We start from the raw sequence: 23,551 nt of genomic DNA on the forward strand, positions 1-23,551 counted from the left end.
TGCCCCTGTCCCTCACTCAGAACATTGCAGGCATTCCTTATAGGGTGCAAAAAAAAATACTTTTTTTTTTTTTTTTTAATATTGATCATTGGAAAGACAAGAACTTAAAATTTGTTGAAAGAGATTACATATTTCTTCTGACTTATAAAATCAATAAAATATCAAAGTGGAGAAAATCAAAGATAAAAAAACAGCAAAGCTAGAACATAAAAAAGCACACTTTAATATTTGAGAATTACATGGTACAAAATAAACCAAAATCTTCTGACTGAGACTTTACATACCAAATAAAAAATATTTTATCGCAAAGGTGAAATGAAAGTTTCAGCCTGCTTCACTTTACATTTGGCCAAATATGAGTCATTACATTACTCCTTGTATATCTGCGTCTGTTGTGAGCCTTTCTGGGCATTCATCCCACAGGAAACAGCAGTCTAGAAAAAGTCTGAATAAATATCCTGCCTTTAGCTTGAATCCTCAAATATTAAGTTCAGAAAAATAGAGATGAAGAGGCAACAAGAGGACTATAGGTAAATGGGGTTTTGGTTTCGACTGAAGCTTCCATTTTTATTTTTCCTTCAATCTATGAAAATTTTCTTTTCTGTATAGCCTCTGCTTTAACAGCTAGACTTCTTGCACATATGGTGAGAAGCACGATCAGTACACCCACGAGGAAAGTTACTAGTGGCCACAAGAAGCAATGCAGTAGGACATTTGCATCGTGAGATCGTTTCAGCAGCACATCTTCAGGCCTGAAAGAGAGTAATCACACACACATGACTTCAGATGTAAATAAATCTCTACAATAAGCAAAATTTGTAAGTAGCTCACTTATAAGGCAAATATTGATTTTATCAAAAGCCAAAAAATATTTTTGGTTGTGTGGTACATTCTAAACACACACACACATATATATATACCGTATTTATCGGCGTATAACACGCACAGGCGTATAACATGCACATTCATTTTAAGAGGGAAGTTTCAGGAAAAAAAACTTACATTTTTAATAAGGAACTTTGAAGCAAAATAAGGGTTAGTGCCCATCTGCAGCCTCACCATTGCCATCAATGCAGCCTAATCAATGCCCATCTGCAGCCTCACCAATGCCATCAATGCAGCCTGATCAATGCCCATCTGCAGCCTCACCAATGCCATCAATGCAGCCTGATCAATGCCCATCTGCAGCCTCACCAATGCCATCAATGCAGCCTCATTAGTCTACATCAATGCAGCCTCATCATTGCCATCAATGTAGCAGCCTTGCCATTGCCATCAATGCAGCAGCCTCACCACTGCAATCAATGCAGCCTGATCGATGCCCATCTGCAGCCTAGAGGGGACAGTGAGGGGGGCGGGACAAGCACCGACAGATTACATACAGTAATAATCTCCTATGATAGACAGAACAGTGGCCCAATGGCGGCCCAGGAGACGGGACTTTCTATTACAGAGGCCACCAAGTAAACAGGAGATTCTCACTGTATTTAATCTGACGGCGCTCATCCCGCCCCCCTCCCTGTCCCCTCAGAGGCAGCTAAAATTGAAGTATTGGCGTATAACACGCACATGTTATTTGCACCCGATTTTCATGGTGAAAAAGTGAGTGTTATACGCCAATAAATACAGTATATATATATATATATATATATATATATATATATATATATATATATACACACACACACACACACACACACACACACATACATATACAGTATCTCATAAGAGTACATACACCCCTCACATTTTTGTAAATATTTTAATATATCTTTTCATGTAACAACACTGAAGAAATGACACTTTACTACAATGTAAAATAGTGAGTGTACAGCTTGTATAACAGTGTAAATTTGCTGTCCCCTCAAAATAACTCAACAGACAGCCATTAATGTCTAAACTGCTGGCAACAAAAGTGAGTACACCCCTAATTGAAAATGTCCAAATTGGGCCCAAAGTGTCAATATTGTGAGTGGCTATCATTTTCCAGCACTGCCTTAACCCGCTTGGGCATGGAGTTCACCAGAGCTTCACAGGTTGCCCTGGGGTCTTCTTCCACTCCTGCATGACAACATCATGAAGCTGGTGGATGTTAGAGACCTTGCGCTTCTATACCTTCCTATTGAGGATGCCCCACTTATGCTCAATAGGGTTTAGGTCTGGAGACATGCTTGGCCAGTCCATCACCCTTACCCTCAGCTTCTTTAGCGAGGCATTGGTTGTCTTGGAGATGTGTTTGGTGTTGTTATGTTGGAATACTGCCCTACGGCCCAGTCTCTGAAGGGAGGGGATCATGCTCTGCTTCAGTATGTCACAGTACATGTTGGCATTCATGGTTCCCTCAATGAACTGTAGCTCCCCAATGCTGGCAGCACCCATGCAGCCCCAGAACATGACACTCCCATCACCATGCTTGACTGTAGGCAAGACACACTTGTCTTTGTACTCCTCACCTGGTTGCCGCCACACACGCTTGACACCATCTGAACCAAATAAGTTTATCTTGGTCTCATCAGACCACAGGACATGGTTCCAGTAATCTATGTCCCTAGTATGCTTTTCTTCAGCAAACTGTTTGCGGGCTTTCTTGTGCATCAGCTTTAGAAGAGGCTTGCTTCTGGGACGACAGCCATGCAGACCAATTTGATGCAGTTTGTGGCGTATGGACTGAGCACTGACAGGCTGACCCCTTCAACCTCTGCAGCAATGCTGGCAGCACTCATACCTCCATTTCCCAAAGACAACCTCTGGATATGACGCTGAGCATGTGCACTCGGCTTCTTTGATCGACCATGGTGAGGCCTGTTCTGAGCGGAAACTGTCCTGTTAAACTGCTGTATGGTCTTGGCCACCGTGCTGCAGCTCAGTTTCAGGGTCTTGGCAATCTTCTTATAGCCTAGGCCATATTTATGTAGAGCAACAATTCTTATTTTAAGATCCTCAGAGAGTTCTTTACCATGAGGTGCCATGTTGAACTTCCAGTGACCAGTATAAGAGAGAGAGCGATAACACCAAATTTAACACACCTGCTCCCCATTCACATTTATACAAACTGTACACTCACTACTTTACATTGTAGCAAAGTGTCATTTCTTCAGTGTTGTCACATGAAAAGATAGAATAAAATATTTACAAGAATGTGAGGTGTCTACTCACTTTTGTGAGATACTGTATATAGATAGATAGATAGATAGATAGATAGATAGATAGATAGATAGATATCTCTATATCTCGCTATCTATATCTCTATATCTCTATCACAAAGGATTCCCAGAGCACTATCATTTTGCTAAGGACAATAATAATAAACTCATTTTAGACATAGATGAGACACTGCAATGATTCCTTCAGTTTAGTTGAATTTAACCTTGAGCTGTTGATCTCTGTAAAATGACCAGCTTCATTTCAACATGTACTGGAGCAAACAGGAGCTCCTCCTGTTGGCTGAATAAAAGGCTACATAATTTTCAAATGCAATATTACCTTAAGAAAAACACTTTAATTTTTAAGTCTTTCCATAAAAGTATTTGTATAAAACCACTACACATTCCTTTTAATGGGGTACAGCTGTTGTGGAAACCCTCAGCTGTATAAATCTGCCCTGCTTCTTAATTCCTGCTATTACAATTGCTTTGTAAATTAAAATTACACAGATAAAGCTGTTTATACATTACAATATACATATATTAATGTTCTGAGCATTACATTATCTTGTAGATAGGTTAGACCCTTAAACGTCATTAAATTGAATAAATGGTTTGAAGAGATGTTATGTCTACAGCTTATGGAACACATTCATTTTTTTAGTAAAAGGTAGACAAAAGGAACAAATGTGGGATCTGATGGCCCATCATCATCAATAGCTACAAGGACTTATTCAAGCGCCAAGCATACTTATCTGACACAGAAAAAAAAAAAAAAAGACAACCCCCCCCCCAAACAAAACAAAAAAAAAAAAACAAACGCTTCACACAGCCAGGAATGCATTAACACTATGGACAAAAAGGCAACTGCCTCAAGATTACAAGTCCAAGCACTATATGGATACAACCCTACGCCATAAGCACAGTTGAAGCCTTAGCTGGAACCCAAACAATGCACAACCAGCACAGCAATCTCCTTCCATCTTGGCCTATATGTGAAGTAAGTCAAGATGGAAGGAGATTGCTGTGCTGTGTAATGTACAGTAGTGGTATGTCCGCAGCCCTTAGTTGTAGCTATAACTAAAGCTGTTGGAGGCTGAAATGCATCAGCATAATTGTTGGAAGATCTTTTCTTTTATATGAAAATCAAAGTAATATGGGAGGAATTTGCAGTGTGTCAATGTATTAATTATTTGGGCTCACCAGGGGATCTTCTGGCATGACCCATAGCATGTAAGCATTTCACTCTGAGACCCAAGGCAGTGAAGCTTCCGCTACACGTTTTTAAACAATACCAGAATAGATCTCCTGCGACTAGGTGCACTCGCTGGAAAGTGAAAACACCCTCTACTCATTTTCATGTGCTTTGCTCTTTTGGCCATATTGGATAGCACATGACCAAGACAATGGAAGATGGGAGGATTTTCTAAACCCCAGCAAGCATCCAATCTGAGGAGAGGTCTAGTTTCTTATTAATCTTTATAAATCTGTGCACCTGCTGTTTTACTTGCTTGGGATCCAAGGTACAGTTCTTGGACAGCAGGGAACACGTACTGCTACCAACAGTATAACCAAGGGCTTAATTAGAAATTACAGGCTCCCATAACAAAGTTTTAATAGTCCCCACCCCATTAACCAAAATAAAAATGTAAACACATCCACCATACTTACCAAAATTTAAAACTGCTAACACTGTTTTTATTTTCCGATTCCTCCCTTTTGACATTATTGACTCATTTATAAAGTTATGAATTGCTGTAATCACACAATCTTATTGAAAACATTTCTTCTCCAGGGAAATTTTTCAAAACCCCATTTTCCCGTTAATTATCATTTATTTTTCCAGCCATTTTTATTTTTTTTTTGTTTAATTGCAGCTTACCACATTTATAAAGATACAACATAGACTTTGGAGAAAAAATTAACATGGTTAGTTTGGTGCTATAATGTAATTACTTATAATACGAGCCTCCAGTTTTCCTGGTCTAAAATTTAACAGATTTGTTCCAACTCACCAAATGTTCTCCAGTTTGCTAGATGTGTTAAGAGATAGGCCATTACAGAGGCAGGAGGGACACTGCAGTGTGGGGGGGCTTTGGACATACCACTATTGTATATTACACAGGCCGGCTCTCCCAGACAGGTTTTACTCTATGACGTACAGTGCATCCAGAAAGTATTCACAGCGCTTCATTTTTCCACATTGTTACAGCCTTATTCCAAAATGGATTACATTTATTATTTTCCTTAAATTCTACAAACAATACCCCATAATGACAACATGAAAAGAAGTTTGTTTAAAATCTTTGCAAATTTATAAAAAAAAAAAAAAATCCCATGTACATAAGTATTCACAGACTTGTTCAATACTTTGTTGAATCACCTTTGGCACCAATTACAGCCTCAAGTCTTTTTGAGTATGATGCTACTAGCTTGGCACACCTATTTTTGTCAGTTTTTCCCATTCTTATTTGTAGGACCTCTCAAGCTCCATCAGGCTGAATGGGGAGTGTCAGTGCACAGCTATTTTTAGATCTCTCCAGAGATGTTCAATCGGGTTCAAGTCTGGACTCTAGCTGGGCCATTCAAAGACATTCACAGAGCTGTGCCTAAGCCACTGGGGTCGTTGTCCTGTTGAAAGATCAACGTTAACTCCAGTCTAAAAGGCCCAGATTTCTCTGGAGCAGGTTTTCATCAAGGGTGCCTCTGTACATTGCTGCATTTATCTTTCCCTCGATCCTGACTAGTCTCCCAGTTCCTGCCACTCAAAAACATTACCACAGCATGATGCTGCCACCACCATGCTTCACTGTAGGGATGGTATTGGCCAGGTGATGAGCGGTGCCTGGTTTCCTCCAGACATGACGCTTGCCATTCAGGCCTAAGAGTTCAATCCTTGTTTCTCATGGTCTGAGAGTCCTTCAGGTGCCTTTTGGCAAACTCCAGGAGGGCTGTCATGTGCCTTTTACTGAAGAGTGGCTTCTGTCTGGCCACTCTACTATACAGGCCCGATTGGTGGAGTGCTCCAGTTCTTCTGGAAGGTTTTCCTCTCTCCACAGAGACATGCTGGAGCTCTGTCAGAGTGACCATCGGGTTCTTAGTCACCTCCCTGACTAAGGCGTTTCTCCAATTGCTCAGTTTGGCCAGGCGGCCCATTCTAGGAAGAGTCATGGTGGTTCCAAACTTCTTCCATGTACGGATGATGGAGGCCACTGTGATTATTGGGACCTGCAGAAATTTTTCTGTACCCTTCCCCAGATCTGTGCCCTGATACAATCCTGTTTTGGAGGTCTACAGACAATTCCTTGGACTTCATGGCTTGGTTTGTGCTCTGACATAGAGCTGCACGATTCTGGCTAAAATGAGAATTACGATTTTTTTTGCTTAGAAGATAGATCACGATTCTCGCGGCGTAACATCATCTTTCACAATAAAACAAAAAAATTGGGCTAACTTTACTGTTTTTTTTTTTTTATTCATTGAAGTGTATTTTTTCACAAAAAATTGCGTTTGAAAGACTGCTGGGCAAATACAGTGTGACATAAAATATTGCAGCAATTGACATTTTATTCCCTAGGGTCTCTGCTAAAATATATATAATGTTTGGGGGTTCCAAGTAATTTTCTAGCAAAAAATATTGATTCTAATTTAAGAAACAAGCGTCCGAAAAAGATTTAGACTATAAGTGGTTAAACGTCCTGCATTTACACGTTGTTTAAAAACTTGGCAGACTGCCTGGATTTTTTTTTCACACAGAAGTTTATCCCTTTGATCTAAGATGGAAGAGTTAGTTACAATGTTTCATGTTAAAAACTTGGCAGACTGCCCAGATGTTTTCTTTTGACAGCTGAGTGAGCAGATAAGTCTCTACACTTGTTATATGAAAGAATCGGCAAACTCTGCAATAGAGATCGTCAGGGGGGTTGAATCGAGATCATGATTTTTTAACGATTAATTGTGCAGCTCTACTCTGACATGCACTGTTAACTGTGGGACCATATATAGACAGGTGTGTGCTTTTCCAAATCATGTCCAAGCAACAGAATTTACCCTAGGTGGACTCCAATCAAGTTGTAGAAAAATCTCAAGGCTGAGCAGTGGAAACAGGATGCACCTGAGCTCAATTTTGAGTATCATGGCAAAGGCTGTGAATACTTATGTACATGTGATTTTTTCATTTTTTATCTTCAATAAATTTGCAAAGATTTCAAAATTCTTTCACGCTGTCAGTATGGGGTATTGTTTGTAGAATTTTGAGGAAAATAATGAATCTAATCAATTTTGGAATAAGGCTGTAACATAACAAAATGTGGAAAAAGTGAAGCACTGCGAATACTTTCCAGATGCACCGCAACAGTGTCCCTTTAAACATTAGACAACAGATGGGGCAAAATCTAATATCTTTGGAGCACTGCAAAAGAACACCAATGTTGAGTTCTTGGGAACATGATCCGGCAGATTAGAAAAGCTTGTCCAAATGCTGATGCGTTTCTTGGTACTGGAACGGCACATGGATTCTCCTCCTTCCTCTATTGTCCTACATAGGGAGGTTAATGGGACTAGAACTTTCCTTTTAGTGGGGGGAATTGGTCCAGAAGACAATGTGCAATTTACATCTGACTGTTCACTGTCATCACAGATCCGCTCCAGGCTCTGGGAAAAATCCCTATTGAAATGTCAGGATCCACCCAGATGCCTGACCAGGAGCTGAGCCAGCCTCTAAGAGCCAGGTACTCCTGCCCCCTCCCTAGCCTGGCGCTTTAGCGAGAACTGGATGGGCAGTGTGGAGAACGGTGACTGACAGTCACTGCTCTCTGTTCAGAGCGGACTAGGAACTTATCAGCACTCATGTGATCAGTTCTCGGTGTTATGCCCCGTACACACGGTCGGACTTTGTTCGGACATTCCGACAACAAAATCCTAGGATTTTTTCCGACGGATGTTGGCTCAAACTTGTCTTGCATACACACGGTCACACAAAGTTGTCGGAAAATCCAATCGTTCTAAACGCGGTGACGTAAAACACGTACGTCTGGACTATAAACGGGGCAGTAGCCAATAGCTTTCATCTCTTTATTTATTCTGAGCATGCGTGGCACTTTGTCCGTCGGATTTGTGTACACACAATCGGAATTTCCGACAACGGATTTTGTTGTCGGAAAATTTTATATCCTGCTCTCAAACTTTTTCCATCGGATTTTCCGACACACAATGTGTGATGGAGCCTACACACGGTCGGAATTTCCGACAACAAGGTCCTATCACACATTTTCCGGCGGAAAATCCGACCGTGTGTACGGGGCATTAGAGTCTGCAGGTTTGTTTTTTAATGAAGCCCACACTTCTCCTTTAAATCTTGTCCTTGGCTGACTTTTGTCTACAAAAAAATTGACACCAAAGATCACTTGATAACATGATTGGTGAACATTTAGTATCCATTTCTGTATTTACAGAACAAAAATCATTACCTATAAATGTCATATTGCACTACAGTAGTTAAATAGCTTGAAAAGCTCATGTTCACATTAGTCAAATGACAGATAGCAGGTATTTAAATACGACATTACCATACATTTACTCTTTTTTGTAGTAACAAAAGCATGAACACCGCTTTAAAGGGGAAACCATAAACGTTCACAGTTTAATGTATTTTCTTTTCCTTTCAAAGTAAGCGTGCTCTAATGGCATGAACATTTTTTTTTAAATAAAACTCAGAAATGTACAGATATTTGCAAGTGACTTTTTTTTTTTAAACTTCTAACATTTCAAAGAGACATCCCACACATGTGATATTTCGGTTATAGTCAGTGTGAAATTATCCGTTGGCTTCTTATAGCTCTCATCTCCAGATTATAATTAAAGTTGGTAAATCAGCTAAATGTACAGTTGAATATGTATATATTAACTATATTATTTGTCAAAAGACAAGTCCAGCAGTGACATTTTAGTACTCCTTCCTGCTTATTGAACAATGAAGGAGCAGCAAGACACTAGTGAAGGCATGTATGTGTTCTGCCCTCCTGTAAACATGGGTACAGTGTTAGACTGACAGCAATATATAATGCAGTAAAAACCCTACTGGCTGACCAGTATGGCACTTCCATTTCCCTGTACAAGTTCTCTTTGGCATTGGAATCAAGGGCTTGTACACATGGGTGACAGCCTCTGCCCCACCTCTGAAAAGCAATCCATGGTGGATCTCAGAGAGTGGTAAAGAAGTGGCTGCAAGGCATTTAGAAGGCAATACTGCTGCCTCCTGAATGGCTTTTTTTATGGCAGTTGAAAAGGAAATTCTGAATGTCTGAATGTGAATACTGTGCAGCAACTACGACCCTAGAGCCTGGGTTCTCTATTGTGGCATGGCCCAATTTACTTGAATGGGTCACATTGGGCAGCAGGCCTTGCCAAACACAACATAGAGTATCATTTTTGCCACAGCCTCAAGGCAAAGGATCACAGCATACCTGTATGTGCAACCCCCAACCAGTTGCCCCCAAGCCACACCTATCTGAAAAAAAACCCTAAAGGAAACCATTGTTAATTTAGGCTTAGGCATTTTTATTCGAAGACTTTTAATGATTTGTTAACCACTTCCGGACTGCCCTATAGCAGATTTACTGCTACAGGGTGGGCCTCCTGTGCAGGATCACGTATAAAGGCGATTCTGCACTTCCACCTACAGAGGGCATGCACATGCCGCTGGCGGGCTGCTTCCACTGTGATTATTCACAGCAGAAGCCAATCTGCAAATGCCGGGCCCTGGATGTCCGCTGGCCCCTCCGACCATCAGTAAAACACACGGAACGGAGATCTGCCAATGTAAACCAGGCAAATCACTGTTCTGCAGGGAGGGGATGGATTTTGTGTTCCTGTAAAGGGAATAAAATCCATCTCTTCCCCTACTAAAAGCAGTACACAAAAACACTGGCTAGGGATGTACAAGTCTTAACAGTGCTCATGGAAAAAGTATTAAATGTGTATACACAATAAAGTGCAAAGTGCAATAAAACAAATACTCAATGGTAAATAATAATACAGTGAAAATAGATGTGTAAAGTGCCAAGTGCTTCCAACGGCAACTCAAGTATCAAGGTTAAGACTTATACATCCCTTTTTAAGGTCCAGCACCTTTGCAACAGCTGTTGTGGTCTATACCAATTATAATTTTGCACTAGATATAGTTGTCCATCGGCGCGAGTTTTAGTTTGTTTTATAAAAACACTGGCTAGGCACACATCCTTTGATCGCCCTAGATGTTTAACCCCTTCCCAGCCAGTGTCCTTAGTACAGTGACAGTGCATATTTTTAGTAGCCTATCACTGTATTAGTATCACTGGTTCCTGCAAAGTGTCAGTTAGGTGTCCGATTGTCCACCGTAATATCGCAGTCCTGCTATAAGTCGCTGGTCATCGCCATTACTAGTATAAAAAAATAAATAAATAAAACAAAATATTACATAAATATATGCCAGTCTGTAGACACTATAACACTCACGTAAACCAATCAATATACGCTCTTTGGGATTTTTTTTTTACCAAAAACATGTAGCAGAATACATATTGGTCTAAATTTATAAAGAAATGTGATTTTAAATTTTTTTTTTTATTGAATAGGTTTCATAGCAAAAATTGTTGGTCTTTTTTTTATAGTACAAAAAATACACGCAGTAGTGATCAAACACCAAAAGAAAGCTCTATTTGTCGGAAAAAATGACAAATTTTATTTGGGTACAGTGTTGCATGATCGCGTAATTGTCAGTTAACCACTTGCCAGCAAACCCCCAAACATATTTTTTTTTTTTAACGGAGGCCCTATAGAATAAAACGGAGCCCACCCAGGTGTTTCAATAGCAAATATTCATTCGCTGTTGTAACACTGATCCTCAATCCGGCCAATCAGAAGCAGATCTGAGACCTGTTTTCCGAATAGCCGAAAAGAGAAGAGTCCCAATTGGCCGCCGAGTAGGAAGAAAGAAAGGGAAGCCGTGGCGATGCCTGTGGAGAGCAGGGGAAGGGAAAGCCACCGCGAGCAAGGGAAGCTGGCGATTAAGCCCGGGGGGGGGGGGTGTTTTACTGCTTCCCGCCTGCCCCCCAATAAAAATTGGGGCTGAAAAAAGCCAAGGCGCAAGGAGGCAATTTCTAGTCAAATCCTGGCTTATGACAAGCCCCTAAACAATGCTATAAAAAATCCTTTCAGAATGTTGTTATGGTTCTAGCCTCTAAAGCAGAGTAATTTTAACTGCATTTTGTTCATATTACCATAAAACACCCATAGCAACAATTTGTTTTATCTCTAACTCACTTTGTTCATGCATAAAAAAAAAAAAACACTGAAACACTTGCTAAAATTCCAACTTTACAACAAAATTAATAAAGCTCATGTCAGCATTGCCAAACCAATTTATTGTGAATAAGCGCTTGCAATTCTAGATGCCTGCACTTCATAACTGTAGAAAGTGGCATCTCCTACCCTCAGTGACAGAGGCTCTGTAAGATTATTTAGTCTCACTTCAGCTAAAAATGTATACATTTTGGAAAAAAACAGGGGCAACTTTAAAACATTAGCAATTCTCTATGGCTATCTTTGTTCCCATTGAGTGTTTTTGGTTTAGATTTTTAGTACTGTGTTCCAGTCCTGATTTTCCCTTACTTCCCATTTTGACACCAGTCTCCTGAATAGGAAGTGAGAAGAATCCTGCCTAATGGAGGACACAGACATCAATAAAATCACACAGCGATCCTAACCTTTTATGAAGAATTACAGTGCCTTGAAAAAGTATTCATACCCCTTGAAATTTTCCACGTTTTGGCATGTTACAACCAAAAACGTAAATGTAATTTATTGGGATTTTAAGTGATAGACCAACACAAAGTGGCACATAATTGTGAAGTGGAAGGAAAATGATAAATGGTTTTCAAAATGTTTTACAAATAAATAGTTTGGTGTGCATTTGTATTCAGCCCCCTTTACTCTGATACCCCCAACTAAAATCACAGCTAGAAAACAGCAATAGTAAAATTAGAATCACTTGCAGAATTGTGTGATAGCAATTTGTGGGGAAATTCGTCATCAAACGCTGAAAGTGACAACAGCAACTGAGCAAATTTCAGTGTTTTTGCGTTGATTACACGATTACATAATTGAATAAATGTTATATTATTTGTTAGAATTCATTTATAAGTATATTATAATTTATGATTTTGTGTTTCAAAAACTTTATCATACCCGGGATGTCTACTAGAGACTCTTGTTTGGACAGATTTAAGTGAGTTATTCCTAAGAATTACAGGCCTACAATATAAAACGCCAAATTTCCATGCAAAACAATGTACCGCTTTAAGCATCAAAAATAATATTATTATTATTATTATTATTATAAGACATAATCAAACCACCAGGGAGGTTGAAAAAAAATAACCAGTAACGTCTTTTCCAAGAGTCTTTCACGACAGCCACCTTTGAGAGACCTCGCCTCCTCCCTTCTCATGAAACACCTCCCTCACCAGCTCTTCAGTTTTCCACGAGAACCTCTGGCCAGTCTAGGGAGATAACCATCACTTTCCTGATGTTCTCACGTCCCAGTGGCGCACTATTGTTATTTGGGTGGGTACCGGTGCTGTCCTGAAAGACTCTTGGAAAAGACGTTACCGGTAAGTGTAACTTCGATTTTACCCCTTTCATCTTTCAGGACAGCCACCTTTGAGAGGATAAACGAGCACTTACCCTAGGGTGAGACTACCGCTTAAAGAACTTTACGACTGAAGGCCTGGTCTTTGGCAGATAACAAATCCAGCCTGTAGTGCTCAACGAAGGTGGTAAAGCTTGACCACGTCGCCGCTCTACAGATTTGCTCCGGTGTACCAGCCCACTCTGCCTGCGATATCGCCATAGCCCTAGTGGAATTGGCCCTTATATCTTCCGGGACCTCCACCCCCCCTTGACTACATGAGCCTGACATATGGCTAACTTGAGCCATCTAGCTATCATAGGCCTAGAGGCCTTGGAACCCCTCCTAGCCCCTGAAAAGGAAACAAAAAAGGGAATCAGACTTTCTGAATTGTGCCGTACTATCCAAGGACCTTAGAATGCACCTTCTAACATCTAGCCTGTGAAAAATATACTCCTGTTCCCTCACAGGACTTGAACAAAAAAGTAAGCAGAATGATTTCTTGGCTTCTATGAAATTTAGAAGAAATTTCGGGCAAAAAAGCCGTATCTGTTTTAAACACTACTCGATCCGGAAAAATATGAAGAAAAAGTGCCCTAATCGAGAGGGCTTCCAGCTCACTAACCCTCCTTGCGGTAGTGATTGCTACTAAAGCAGTTTTGAGAGTTAGCAACTTGATTGCACAAGACTATTGGCTCAAAGGGATCCCCTGTAAGAGCCTGTAATCCCACATAGGAAAGGGGTGGCCTTTGTCTGCTTAGGGCATTAAAGAACCTCGATATCCAAGGGTTTATCTCTAGCTGTTCCAGAAAAAGCACTCTGAAAGGCCAGGTTTCTGCTCTAAGGGCCAGCCCCTTGTCTGCCCCACTTTGCCAGCACTCCAGTACTGATACTGGGCTGTGTATGCTAAAAATGAGCTTTCTGCACACCTAGTATTAAACTTTTCCAGATTCTCAGGTAAATAGCACGCATCTCCTTTTTCCTGCAATTTAGACAGGTCGTTACCAATCGGTTGGAGAAACCCTTACCCTTTAGCATCTCCTCCTCAGTAACCAGGCTGCTACATTCCACCTCTCCACCTGGGGACAACAGATTGGACCTTGAGAGGTTTTCACGGACCGGCAACACCCAGGGGGGCTCCACTGACAGATCTCTCAGAAAGGAAAATAACGGCCTCCTGGGCGAGTGTGGCGATATCAGGGTCCTATCTTGTCTGGAATTTACTCAGTATTGCGGGTAACACAGGAGGGGGGGAGGCATAACACTTGGTAAAACGCCAGCTCAGAGAGTGCGTCCACCCCTATTGCCCCATCCCACCTGTCGGGAGTGAAAAGAAACGGTGAGTTTTCGCATTCTCGCTCAAAGCGAAGAGGTCCACACATGGGACCCCCCCATCTTCGAGTGATAATCTCGTAGGCGATCTGAATCAGGTAAATATGCAGGGGGATAGGCCAAAAGGAAGGGCCTGGAATTGCAGATGGACCGTTTCCTCCCTGGACCTTACTGCTAATCTAAGAAACTTCTGACTGCCCTCTGAGATGGGAATATGCAGGTAGGCGTCAATCAAGTCTATGGATGCCATGTAGCAGTCTGGAGGGAGCAGTGCCTTCACTGAGAAGACTGGACCAATGCGGAACCTCCTGTAGGCAACTGAATGGTTGAGAGGTTTCATGTTTAAAAATGAGCCTGAACTTCCCTGAGGGTTTGCGCACCACAAAAACGTGGGAGTAGAACCCTCTATCTCCCCTGCTGGGACCCGCGTCACTACTTCCTGCTGCTCCGGTTCTTCCAAGGAGGATAAAAGAGCAGCCACCTTCTCTGCACACCTTGGAAGGTCTGTGATGAGAAGCCTGTGTGGGGAGAGGACTTGAAAATTCCAGTCTATACCCCTGCCTTACAATTCCCAGGATGAATTGATTGGAGGTGACCGATTCCCACTGTGGAAGGAAAGCCCCCAGTCTTCCTCCCACCGTGGTCATTGGGTCTTTTGGGGCTGTTCAGGAGGGGAAAAAAAAAATTGCTCCCCCTCACGTCCTCTGCCCTTGTGGCCCCAACCCTTTTTCTGAGCGAGCCTCAGCTCTCGGGGGTCACAAATTTCTTGTGGGCGAAATTTATTTTTAGACTGTTCCCCAAACGTCTTTTTATGGGAAAGGCCTTCTTTTTGTCAGCTGTCCGATCTAGAACGGCCTCCAAATCTGGACCGAACAGCAAATCTCCTGTGAGGGGTACACCGCAGAGTTTTACCTTGGATGCACTATCACCCTGCCAAGTTTTAAGCTAGTTTTAATGGGCACTTCTAGCCGAGTTCGCCAGGGCGGACGTGCATACTGACTCCGCTGAGGCATCTGTGATGTATGTTACCCCTTTCAGAAGCATTGGAAAAGAAGACAATGTTTCTTTTGAGGTCCGAGACTCAATATGCACCTTTATATGCGTTAGCTAATACTCCATGTTGCGAGCCACCACTGTGACTGCCATGGCAGGCTTAAGATTTCCCAGGGACGAGTCCCAGGTTTTCTTTAGGAGGGAGTCCATCCTTTTGTCCATGGGGTCAGCAAACACCCCCATGTCCTCAAAAGCCAGGTCCATTTTTCTAGACACCTATGAAAAAGCAGCGTCCAGCCTAGATTTGTTCCAGACTACCACTTCATCCTCAGCATAGAGAAATCTACACTTTAGGGCTCTGGAAAAGAAAGGCTTCCTTTCTGGGTCTCGCATTCTTTAACGGCATCCACCCAGACTTCATGGACTGAAAAGACCTTCCTTTTCTGTTCTCCCAGACCTTTATACATTTGGTCGTGGAGCGACAGCAATTTTTTCCTCTTCCTGGATCCACAAAGTGGTATGGATGGCTCCCAGGAGATCCTCCACTTCCTCCAGGGACAGCTTATACCTAGAGGTTCTAGCGGATTCACCATCCACCCCCTCTCCCTCTGACTCTCATAGGGAGGCTGAGGATGCGCTGCCAGGATCTCCCTCTAGTACCTCTCTGGTGCCCCCGGGTAACCCTCCACTGGTGGAGGGAACCGCCTGCGGACTAGGTGCGATGCTCTGCTGCGCTGGCGGAGGATTAGTCGGGGGTTGCAGCGGCTGGAAGCTTGCAAACAGCGATTTAAAGGTGCTAAAAGGCTCCTTAACGGATATTGCCAAGTCCGAACCCTGCTCTGCTGAATGCTCCTTCACCAAGCCTTCAATGCACTCCTTACAAAGCACCTTAGGCCAGGAATCCCCCATAGTGGTCCTTCATGATGGACACTTCCTCTTGGAGCTGTGTGGGGACCTAGCCTTTTCTGTGGATTTGCTCAGAAATGACAAAAAAATCCCCAAGACACAGCCATGAATACCTGCCTGCGCAACACAGGCCACCAAAAAGTGGGACTCACCCATGGAGCTAGTGGGAACATGGTAAGGGAACACCGCCCCAGAGTTCCTTCTATCTTAGATTGCCTGGTGTTGGAGTCACTCGGCGCAGATTGGGAAGCCTCTGTCTCCGACATCCCAGATCAGTGTGGTCTGCCTTGAGCAGCTCCTCTGCTGTCACTACAGAAACTGTGGAGCACACACCAGCCGTGGCGCCGCTCGTTTTCACGTCCCGCAGCCGGAACTGGGAGCCGCGGGTCAAGCGGAAGTGCCCGCCCCCGCCGGAAATGATGTTGCTCGTCATCTGGCCCAGCCTTGAGCTACACACTGGCTGCACCAGAGCGAGGGGGACCCAGACACCTCACACAGCACCCTCCCCGGGTAGCGGAAAGCGAGCCCCTGGACCTCCAGCTTCCCCAAGAGTGGACCATGTGTACTATGCCGCACAGGTAACGGGCTCCCCAGCCCCACGGCAGTGGCACGAGAGACCTCTGCCTCTCCCTTCCAGTAAACACCGGCCTCAGCCTCTCCAGCTGAACAGGAATCGGTCCCTAGTGGTGTCTCAGTTTGAGTTTGCAGTTTGTGAGAAGCCATGTGGGGGACACAGTAAACATGTGGAAGAAGGTGCTCTCTGGTCAGATGAGACCAAAATTGAAACATTACTCTGAACACCCTGAACCATCCCCACCGTTAAAAATGGCGGTGGCAGCATCATGCTGTGGGGATGCTTTTCTTCAGCAGGGATAGGGAAGCTGGTCAGAGTTGATGGGAAGATGGATGGAGCCAAATACAGGGCAATCTTAAAAGAAAACCTGTTAGAGTCTGCAACAGACTTGAGACTAGGGCAGAGGTTCACCTTCCAGCAGGACAAACATACAAACATACAGCCAGAGCTACAATGAAATGGTTTAGATCAAAGCATATTCATGTGTTAAAATGGTCCAGTCAATGTTCAGACCTAAATTCAATTGAGAATCTGTGGCAAGACTTGGAAATTGCTGTTCACAGACGCTCTCCATCCAATCTGACAGAGCTTGAGCTATTTTGCAAAGAACAATGGGCAAACATTTCACTCTCTAGATGTGCAAAGCTGGTAGAGACATCCCCAAAATGACTTGTAGCTGTAATTGCAGAAAAAGGTAGTTCTACAAAGTATTGACTCAGGTGGCTAAATACAAATGCATGTCACACTTTTCATATATTTGTAAAAACATTTGAAAACCATTTATAATTTTTCTTCCTGTTCACAATTATGTGGCACTTTGTGTTGGTCTATCACATAAAATCCATTTATGTTTTTGGTTGTAACATGACAAAATGTGGAAAATTTCAAGGGGTATGAAAACTTTCAAGGCACTATAAAATTACAATCTGGATATGAAACAGACTTTAAAACTCTTTAGTACACATAGATATTCCCTTCATTATGCAGATATATTTCATATTTATGCAATTCATTTTAAAAACTACAGTTCCATTATATGTATGCATTTTATTTATTTTCATGAAGTATCTTTTTTTGCACGGTTAAGAAATTAGGCAGGTGCTCAGGAAGGCTGTCATCGAGGGTTCATTTCATCCAGCTGGAGTATGCAAGAATGTTCATTGCTATTTTATACCAATGAACATTCTTGCATATAACTTTGTATAAAGGTGAGAATCTGTTCCTTTGCCTAGACGCCTGCATGCGTGCTACTGCTGACAAGCCCATGCATTTTTTAAACAGATAGCAGATTTCTAGGACTGTCTGGTGACCTGAGATCTCATTTTCCTCTGCTGGGAAAAAAGCTTTGTCCCTACAACCAAGTGGATAATGTGCACACTGGTCAGCATTGCACAATCTCATTATCACAGCCAAAGTTTTACTTTCACAACACGGCTAGTGCTCAGGCATTAAAAATATCTAATAATTCTTGGTGGATGGTGGTTATGAAACATATACAAAGAGAAGCTCTTTTTTAAAGCAACTCGTTCACTAGAAAAAAAAAAAATGAAAAAGGGTGCCCTGCAAAGAATCTTCAGAACAACTTCCGAAGTGTCCAGTTCTAGTCTCATGCTGCACTTAGTAGTTCCTGTAGTGACATAGGGGCCTACAGGAGAAGCCGTAAAGTGCAGCACAGGACCAGCCATCTGACACTCTTAAGGCAGGGACACCTCTTCCATACAACAAATATTGGCAGTGCAGGTAAAATTCAAGCAACAGCGTTGTCTTAACCACCTCCCGCCTGCTGTATTGTCAGCCGACGGGTGGGCGTCGCCTTTCTCATTCTGGGACGACGTCATATGACGTCATCCCACTCTCGCCTCACTTGCATGCCCGCGGGGGGGGGGGACACAAAGTGCGGCGACTGGTGGTGTACTCTGTCCTTGGGACACATCACATCACCGATCTCGGTAAAGAGCCAATGACGAGGCTCTTTACCCATGTGATCAGCTGTGTCCAATCACAGCGGATCACATGTAAACAAGGAAATGCCGGTTATCAGCATTCCTCTCCTTACATTGACCACATGTGAGGAGAGGAGAGCCGATCAGTGGAATTTCCTCACAGGGGAGAGCTGCACACATAATAAAGTCACTGATTATCAGTTGATATTAACAGGCCTTGTGAGCCACCGAAGGGTTAATGCCTTAAAACCAATCCTAAGTGTAGATCAGCTGCAAACACTAATCACGTTTCATAGTCGTGCAGTGGTTAAAAATATATATATAAAAGTGTGTCTGCGCTGAAAAATCCAGAAAGTGCTCCGTGCAAAAATAAATAAATCAAATAAATATATACTGAATACCAAATAATCAAGGCTAATTGGTTCTTAGTGCTAAACACACATGACCCCCCAAAAGTGCAATGTGCAAAAAATATGCCCAAAATCTAAGTGTCAAGATAAAAATGAAAAAATACAAAATATAAAAAATATATATATATAACCATTTATAAAAAGTCCTTATAGTCCATAAAAAATAAAGTGCTCAAAAAAGTGTGTCCATAATCAGTGAAGTCCATCCATCCTGCTCATCTCATAAGTGTATCACCATAAAGCATGCCTTAGTGCTCTCCTGTGACCCCCAAAAGCGCATGCGCTCACCTTAATGTGTGTGACACAGTAATTAAACTCTGTCAATGCACGCTTTGGAGCCACTCCTGTGCTCAATGGGATCAGCTGTGTAGATCTCCAATGTTCCCCAACAACGTCATAATAATCATATGGAAAAGAAAGGAAACTCCATAGCGCAATAATGCAACATAAAAAGGATTTTTATTCAAAACAAAGCTCTCCCTTAATAGGGGTACTCACATGCTGCAGGTGCGTAAGTGCACCATCCTGTACAGGTATAACAAGCCGATCGTTGGTGTGTGGCGTGCGGCCACTGAATAAAAATCCTTTTTATGTTGCATTATTGCGCTATGGAGTTTCCTTTCTTTTCCATATGATTATTATGACGTTGTTGGGGAACATTGGAGATCTACACAGCTGATCCCATTGAGCACAGGAGTGGCTCCAAAGCGTGCATTGACAGAGTTTAATTACTGTGTCACACACATTAAGGTGAGCGCATGCGCTTTTGGGGGTCACAGGAGAGCACTAAGGCATGCTTTATGGTGATACACTTATGAGATGAGCAGGATGGATGGACTTCACTGATTATGGACACACTTTTTTGAGCACTTTATTTTTTATGGACTATAAGGACTTTTTATAAATGGTTATATATATATATATTTTTTATATTTTGTATTTTTTCATTTTTATCTTGACACTTAGATTTTGGGCATATTTTTTGCACATTGCACTTGTGGGGGGTCATGTGCGTTTAGCACTAAGAACCAATTAGCCTTGATTATTTGGTATTCAGTATATATTTATTTGATTTATTTATTTTTGCACGGAGCACTTTCTGGATTTTTCAGCGCAGACACACTGATTATCAGTTCCCCGATTATCAGTGCAGCCCTAACAGTGCCCAGCAGTGATGCCATTCAGTGCTCATCAGTGCTGCATATTAGTGCCCTTCAGTCGGTCTTTTTTTTCTTTTTTTTTTAGAAAAAAAATCAAAAACCCAGTGAAGATTAGATATCACCAAAGGAAAGCTCTATCTCTCTCAAAAAAAATGCAAAAAATGTAGTTTGGGTACAGCGTTGCATGACCGTGCAATTGTCATTCAAAGTGCGACTGCTGAAAAATGAAAATTGGCCTGGGTAGGAAGAGGGTAAAAGTGCCCAGTAAGCAAGTAGTTAATGAAGTCCAGTACACCTAATATTGGGGAGCGTCTGTCTGCATTCTACAAAACAGAAGATAAGGGTATATAAATCCTTGATAGGACAGGTAATAAAACAAACAATACAGATAAAAGAGAATAGCAACAACAAAAGATGGCCATATGTTCCCTAGAAAACCATTAGGTACAGTAAAGTCTTTATCTGTTTTTAAAGGTTAATCTGTACTGAGATACACTAATGTATTGATTTTATACATCACGCCTTAAATAGATCACAGATATTAGGGGTATGAGGCAGTTATCCTCAAACGCAGAAATCACTTTAGTGTCCTGCACGTCAATTAATGCAAAATATAAAAAATACCCTTCTCTAAAAAAAGGAGTTGCATAAGCATAAGAGAAAATGCCAGTAATGTGACATGTTAGCAGTTCTATTTATCTGCTGCCAAACGTTATAATTAAATACCATCGTATAATCGCCTTGTGCTTTCCAGTCAAGAAAAATCCATTAAGCCAGTATTGCTGTAAATAGATTTTCTTCTGCGTTTTCATTCACAAGGAAATTATCAGTTGGTATGAAAAAGTCAGTAATAAAAATCAGCCTTTAGAGTACAGCCCGGGTATTCAAAGTTCTGGTCTGCACACGACCCCATACATTACAGATACTATAGTTCATAGGCAGCTTTATCGCAGTCATTTATGAAAGATACCATTTATGTGAAACTTTTTTTTAAGTTCATTAAATAAATGTGCAAGGTAGGACAATTCTAAAATGTGAAAATATAAGGAATACCTTTTATAAGTTAACTGAATATTTGTGCAACAGTGGGCAGTCCTCTTTATGCCAACATCAATACATCATATACAGTATGTGTGTACATTTTTGTGAACATATACAGTGCATTCATAAAGAATTCAGACCCCTTCAACTTTTTTCAATAGCGTTATGCTGCAGCCTAATAAAGTTGTTTAAATTCATGTTTTTTTTCTAATGAATCTACACTTAGTACCCCATAATGACAAAGTGAAAGCAGAATTTTAGAAATAAACTGAAATATCACCTGTATTTAAAAAGTAACCACTTTTGTTGAGAAAAAAACAAAAAAACAAACACATTCCCCCTCTGGGTGATCTATGTAAATTGCAAGGATTTTATTTTATTTTTTTACCCTTTAAGTATTCAGACTCTTTACTCAGTACTCTGTTGAAGCACCTTTGGCAGTAATTACAACCTTGAGTCTTTTTGAGTATGACGCAACAAGCTTTGCACACCTGAATTGGGGGATTTTTTGCCATTATTCTTTTGCAAATCCTCTCAAGCTCAGTCAGGTTGGATGGGGCCCGTCAGTGGACAGACATTTTCAGGTCTCTCCAGAGATGTTCAATAGGGTTCAAGTCAGGGCTCTGGCTGGGCCAATCTAGGATATTCACAGAGTTGTCCCTAAACCACTCCTGTGTTGTCTTGGCTGTGTGCTTAGGATCGTTGTCATGTTAGAAGGGGAACCTTCGGCCTAGTCTGAGGTCCTGGGTGCTGTGGAACAGGTTTTCATTGGAGGATATCTCTGTATTTTGCTCCATTCAGCTTTCCCCCAACCCTGACCAGTCCCTGCTGCTGATAAACACCATCAACAGCATGATGCTGCCAACACCATGCTTCACTATTTGGATGGTACTAGGCAGGTGATGAGTGGTGCCTGGTTTCTTCTAGACATTACATTTTAGAATTGAGACCAAACAGTTCAATCTTGGTTTCATCAGACCAGAAAATCTTGTCCCCCACAACCTTAGAGTCCTGTAGATGCTTTTTTTGCTCCAATCGAGCTTTCATCTGTTTTTAGAGGCTTCCATCTAGCCACTTTGCCATAAAGCCCAGATGGGTGGCGGGCTGCAGTGATGGTTGTCCTTCTGGAGCTTTGTCCCATCAGGATCTCTGGAGCTCAGTCAGAGTGACCATCGGGTTCTTGGTTACCTCTCTTACTAAGGCCCCTCCCTCCCCTGATTGCTCAGTTTGATCGGGCGACCAGCTCTTGGAAGTGTCCTGGCTGTGCCAATCTTTTTTCAATTGAAAAATATTGAGGCCATTGTGCTCTTGGGTACCTTCAGTGCAGCAGAAATGTTTTTGTAGCCTTTCCCTAGATCTGTGCTTTGCAATAATCTGGTCTCTGAGCTCTGCAGACAGTTCCTTTGACCTAGTGGCTTTTGCTCTGATACAGTGTGCATTGCCAGCTGTGAGGCCTGTTATAGAGAGGTGTGTGCCTTTCCAAATCATGTCCAATCATGTTAATTTACCACAGTCAAGTTCAGCTCAGCAACAATCAAGAGAAATGGGAGGCACCCAAGCTAAATTTCAAGTGTTGTTGCAAAGGCTCTGAATATTTATGTCAATGTGATATTTCAGTTTTTCCTTTTTAATAAATTCACATCCATTTCAAAAAAATCTGTTTTCACTTTTTCATTGTGAGGTACTAAGTGCAGACTACTGAGAAAAAAAATGTATTTAATTTAAACTGCAGTATCAGGCTGCAACATAACTAAATTGAAAAAAGTGAAGGGGTATATTATACACACACACACACACACACATATATATACATACATACATACATACATACACACACACACATAGTGGGGACGGAAAGTATTCAGACCCCCTTAAATTTTTCACTCTGTTATATTGCAGCCATTTGCTAAAATCATTAAAGTTCATTTTTTTTCCTCATTAATATATACACACAGCACCCCATATTGACAGAAACACAGAATTTTTGACATTTTTGCAGATTTATTAAAAAAGAAAAACTGAAATATCACATGGTCCTAAGTATTCAGACCCTTTGCTTAGTATCTAGTAGAAGCCCCCTTTTGATCCAATACAGCCATGAGTCTTTTTAGGAAAGATGCAACAAGTTTTTCACACCTGGATTTGGGAATCCTCTGCCATTCCTCCTTGCAGATCCTCTCCAGTTCTGTCAGGTTGGATGGTAAACGTTGGTGGACAGACATTTTTAGGTCTCTCCAGAGACGCTCAATTGGGTTTAAGTCAGGGCTCTGGCTGGGCCATTCAAGAACAGTCACGGAGTTGTTGTGAAGCCACTCCTTCGTTATTCTAGCTGTGTGCTTAGGGTCATTGTCTTGTTGGAAGGTAAACCTTCAGCCCAGTCTG

The 23,551-nt window shown here is 41.8% G+C and overlaps 1 protein-coding gene across 1 annotated transcript in view; it reads right to left on the reverse strand.

Moving 5' to 3' along the window:
- Positions 1-200: 200 nt before the first annotated feature.
- KCNMB4 (potassium calcium-activated channel subfamily M regulatory beta subunit 4) overlaps positions 201-23,551 on the reverse strand; it is a 112,203-nt gene continuing 88,852 nt past the window's right edge. Inside the window, exon 3 of the mRNA XM_073620048.1 lies at positions 201-752. Within this exon, the coding sequence (XP_073476149.1) occupies positions 584-752 (169 nt within the window). The 3' untranslated portion in view covers positions 201-583. The remainder of the gene's footprint in view (positions 753-23,551) is intronic.

This window comes from Aquarana catesbeiana, linkage group LG03, assembly GCF_042186555.1.
Source record: "Aquarana catesbeiana isolate 2022-GZ linkage group LG03, ASM4218655v1, whole genome shotgun sequence".
NCBI classification, from domain to species: Eukaryota; Metazoa; Chordata; class Amphibia; order Anura; family Ranidae; genus Aquarana; species Aquarana catesbeiana.